General features: G+C 50.6%; 1 protein-coding gene across 1 annotated transcript in view; it reads right to left on the bottom strand.

Moving 5' to 3' along the window:
* UPF1 (UPF1 RNA helicase and ATPase) overlaps positions 1–2,462 on the bottom strand; it is a 152,631-nt gene extending 150,169 nt beyond the window's left edge. The window contains exon 1 of the mRNA XM_044685354.1: positions 2,249–2,462. Coding sequence (XP_044541289.1) covers positions 2,249–2,462 — 214 coding nt within the window. The remainder of the gene's footprint in view (positions 1–2,248) is intronic.
* Between the last annotated feature and the right edge of the window lie 1,957 nt (positions 2,463–4,419).

Below are 4,419 nucleotides of genomic sequence, written 5' to 3' on the forward strand. Positions count from 1 at the left end.
CCCCATCAGTCAAAGCTTGAAATTTGCCTTTGAAAACATGTTAAAGGGAGGAGATGTTTTCTCAGTTAGCATGTAATTAACTTAGGCCACTCTCTGACACTGAATGTCAGGGAAAAACAGCCCTTTATTAGAGACATACATGGGGGCATGAGTTCCAGGGGCAAACAGTGAAAGCCCTGGCTTTAGTCTGTGGTGGGCTGTGTGCAAGAATTTAGTTCTAATGAAAGCCCAGAAATAATTATGGGGCAGGTAAAAATGTGGAATTCTCTCTGGTCGGAGGGAAACCAGACTCATACCATATAAGAATTTAAGTAGGAAGGGACCTCAGGGGCCATCTCTAGTTCAGTCCATTCCCAACAGGAATCCCCACTCTAATGTGCCAGACAGTGCCCCTGCTTGGAGACCTTAACAGAGGCAGCAACGAAGTACTCCTGGGGGTAGTCTGATCATTCCACTTTTTGCTGTTCAGTTGATGTTCAGTCGTGTCGGACTTTTCATGACCCCATTTGGGCTTTTCTTGGCAAGGATACTGGAGGGGTCTGCCATTTCCTTCTCCAGCTCACTTTAGAGATGAGGAAACTGAGGCCAGCAGGGCTAAGTGTCTTGCCCAGGGTCACACAACTAGTTTGCCATTGCCTTCCCCAGCTCATTTTACAGATGAGGAAACTGAGGCCAGCAGGGTTAAGTGACTTGCCCAGGATCACACAACTAATAAGGTTCTGAGAACAGATTTGAACTTGGGAGGATGAGTCTTCCTGACTCTAGACCTGGCACTCTATCACTGTGCCCCCTAGCTGCCCCTCATTCCACTTTGGGATAGTTCTAAGGGTTAGGAAGTTTCTCTAACATCGCACCTACATTTCCCCTTTTGTAGTGTCTATCCATCCTTCCTACAAACGTCACAGCAGCCAGGGCTGTCAGCTGACCTCAGGAGGGAGCATCACAAATGACAGTTAATTGGTAGTTAGCCTCCTCCTGGCTGGCCTGATAGTTGATTGAGACAGCCCGGTCAGCCAATGACCAGGGGATGCTTCTTGAGTTCTTCTCCTTCCCTCCCCTTCACTAATTCAACACAAGAGGAAGGTCCCAGTCATCTGTTGGAGTGGGCAAAGTGTCCATTGCTGTCTGAGAATTCAGGATGTTCTCAAATCCTCCGACTCCCTCTGAATGAGGGATTAGGCTTGTTCTGTTCAGCCCCAGAGGGGAGGATTTCCAATTCCCTGCTCAGTTGTAGATCAGAACAATTTCGAGTTGGAAGGGACCATAGAACAGATTATAGAATGTTAGGGCTGGAATGGAATCATGGAATCCTAGGATTTAGACCTATGAGGGACCATAGAGACCATCTAAGCCAGCTCTCCTCTTAAACAGATGGAGAAACTGAGGGACAAAGGGTTATATGACTTACCCAAAGTCACACACTCTCCACAATCCAGTGTTCTTTCCACTAAACCAAAATAAAAGAAGACCAAAATATAGACTATAGAACTTCAGGCCTGGAATTTTTAAAAATTTATTTATTTATCGATTTAGAATATTTTTCCATGGTTACACGAATCATGTGGAATTGTTCTTAAAACAGAATATAGAATGTGAGATCTGGGAAGGTCCTCAAAATATCAAATTTCAGGACCTTTGAATAGAGAACACAAAAATGGACGAGTTGAAGATTATCTAGTCCAACCCCTTCGCTTTCCAGGTGAGCAACAGGAGTAGAGAAGTCCGGTCACTTGTCCAAGGGGTCACAGAGGAAGGAACTAGACCCCTGGTCTCCAGTCGAGGGTTCTTCCCCCTCTGCCTGTGGGGATATCACGTCAGACAGGCATTGGGAATAGGGCTGAGAGGAATCAAGGCAACGAGACTGTTTCCGCTGGGGCTTCCAGAAGGAAGGCGTGTGTGAGAAGCCTGGATTTTAAGTGGAGGAGTGAAATCCTCCATCTGGCTGCAGGCTCTGTCCCCCCTGCTACACCTCCTCCTCTCCCCATAAGATTCCATGCCCAGGCTCCAGCCTGCTGGCACTGGGCAGTCTGCGGGGGCAGCTGACTGGCAGGAAACGAAGAGCTGGAAGGCCCCCTTCCTCCAGAATGCCACCTCCCTCCTTCCCAGGGTGACTTGGCCCAATCCGGCCAATGGAATTTTTCTTCGGCCCCATACATACCCTTAGTATGTGCTTAGTGTTTTTGGACTCCCTCCTGGATGGGAGGCTGGAGATCTGAGAAGCAGGCAGTCCCCAGGTCCAGACACTCACCTCCTGGGCTGGAACAAGGGGCATTCCCTGGAAAGGGATCGTGTTTCCCATTTCCCTCCTTCTCGGCTCCAATGGGCAGGGGTAGCGGTGGCCAGAGCCAAGAGCGACGGTGGTGGGGGCAGATGGCCGGACCACGGGGATAGAAATGTTCCCCCAGAAACGAGGAGCAAGCTGGCCTGTCTATGCTGGAGGGCCCACGTGGCTCCCTGCCCATTTCGCCAGGAGAGGGTCAGAGCACAGAATTCTCTCCATCACGCCCAGCTCCATCTCTGGTTCAGGATGTGGCTCTGGCTCCCAGGGCCAAGCATGAAAGAGGCCTTGAGTCCAGAGCTACATAGCAACCGGTATTTTTGTTTCTTTGTTTGGGGACCTTCCACTGGGTCAATAAATAATAATAATGCACTTTCTAAAGCTCTTCCTAAGCTTTGCTGACTATGTTGCCGATTCCTAGTGAAAAGACCAGAGCTATTAATTAAGACATCTGGATCATAAAATGAATGCTGAGCATAGACAGTCCAGCAAACACACACGCACACACATCCACATACTTTCTCAGGGGAAAGAACATTGGAAAGAGTCCGAGGACCTGGGTTCAAATCCATCCTCTGCCTTCTACGACCTTAGGCAGATCATTTAACCTTGGCGAACCTCAGTCTCCCTCTCTGTAAAATAAGTGGATTGGACTAGATAACCTTTGAAGTCCTTTCCCTCTCTAGGGCTAAAATCTTTTATTTGGGGACGAGAGCAATACTTTACTGGCTGACCTGGGGCAAATATCTGAACCTCCCTGGCCTTCCTTCTCTTTGTACAATTAGGTGGTGGGGATGGGTCGGATGGGACTCAGTTTCCTCCTCTGCAAAATGAGAAGATCATAGGGACCTTAGTGATGGAGGAGATTGTAGAATTCATCAGGCCTCCTTCTCCTCCATTTTATGGATGAGAAAACAGACCCAGAGAGCTTTGACGATTTTCCCAGAATCTTCCAAGTGACAAGAAGAATTAGGATTGAACCTCAGTCACCTGATCCTGATGACATCGAAGTTTCCTTCCACTTCTGACCTTGTATAATTCTGTTCTGGGAAGGAAGAAGAACCCACGAGAGAAGGTTTCTGGGGGGCTCAGATGCCAGCAGGCCGGTTGTTGGAGCAAGGCATGTCCTAGCCACGTCCTGGGTCAGGTGGGCGCCGGGTGACCTCCTTAAGAGAGCCGTGGCCCAGAAAGCCGGGGAGGCGTGCCGGGCCACTGACCCGCTCTTCTCGGGTTCTTTACCAACATAATGGGGGGTTTGGATGGGAGATGGGCGCCAAGAACTTCCCCTTCCCCCTACCTCTAGGACATGCCATTCTAGAGCCCTCCGGACTCCCCAGGATAGCAGGGAGAGGCCCGCAGTGGATGGTGAAGGTGTTTCTGAGGGTGAGGAGTGGGTGGGCCGGAGACGAGTTTGGCTTCGAGGCCTGGGATTGTACGCTTAAACCACTGGCTACCTGCACCTGGGCCGAACCCTGCCAACTCTTTGCACTCCGGGGACTCGTGGAAAAGAACTGGCTAAGACTCAAACCGTTTGGTGGGAGGAGGTGTGCGTGTGTGCGGTGGGGGGAGCGGAGGGTGCTTGTTTCATCTCCAGTTAACTTGGAGGGAACCGAAGCCACACCTGTCTCTGGGGAGCCACCTGAGTCCTGGCCAGCCCCGGATGGGATGAGGAAGGGAGGCCTGGGAAAGGGGCCCCGAGAACAGTTTTTTCTCTCTCTTGCCATTCCCCTCCTGTATCCTCTGCTGGTGGGAAAGGTTCCCAGCAGGGCCCCCTTGGAGGCTGGGGCTCAGGGATGCTTTCCTCTATGGGTTTTTCAATCACAAAGTCCCATCATCGTGCAAAGGTCCTTCTTTTAACGCCAAAGACCCAAACAGGAAGAGGATGTTCTCAGCGATCCTGGTGCAGAACTGCGCTCTCATGTTGTCCAAGGGCAGCTGGTGGGTCATCGCCTTCTCCTTTGGTGACCGGTGATGTCATCCTGGCTTAGCAGGCAGGGGTTTAGAGGCCGGTCTTGGCTGGCTTCTTCCTACCTGAATTATCCTGAGTCCAGAGTTACTGAATGTCTATGGCTTGTTCAGTCTGTTTCTAGTTGCTGTGGGGGACACCAAGAACCATTAGAGGCCCAGAATGTCAGGTCTGG

Source organism: Gracilinanus agilis, chromosome 1 (assembly GCF_016433145.1).
Source record: "Gracilinanus agilis isolate LMUSP501 chromosome 1, AgileGrace, whole genome shotgun sequence".
In the NCBI taxonomy this organism is placed as follows: Eukaryota; Metazoa; Chordata; class Mammalia; order Didelphimorphia; family Didelphidae; genus Gracilinanus; species Gracilinanus agilis.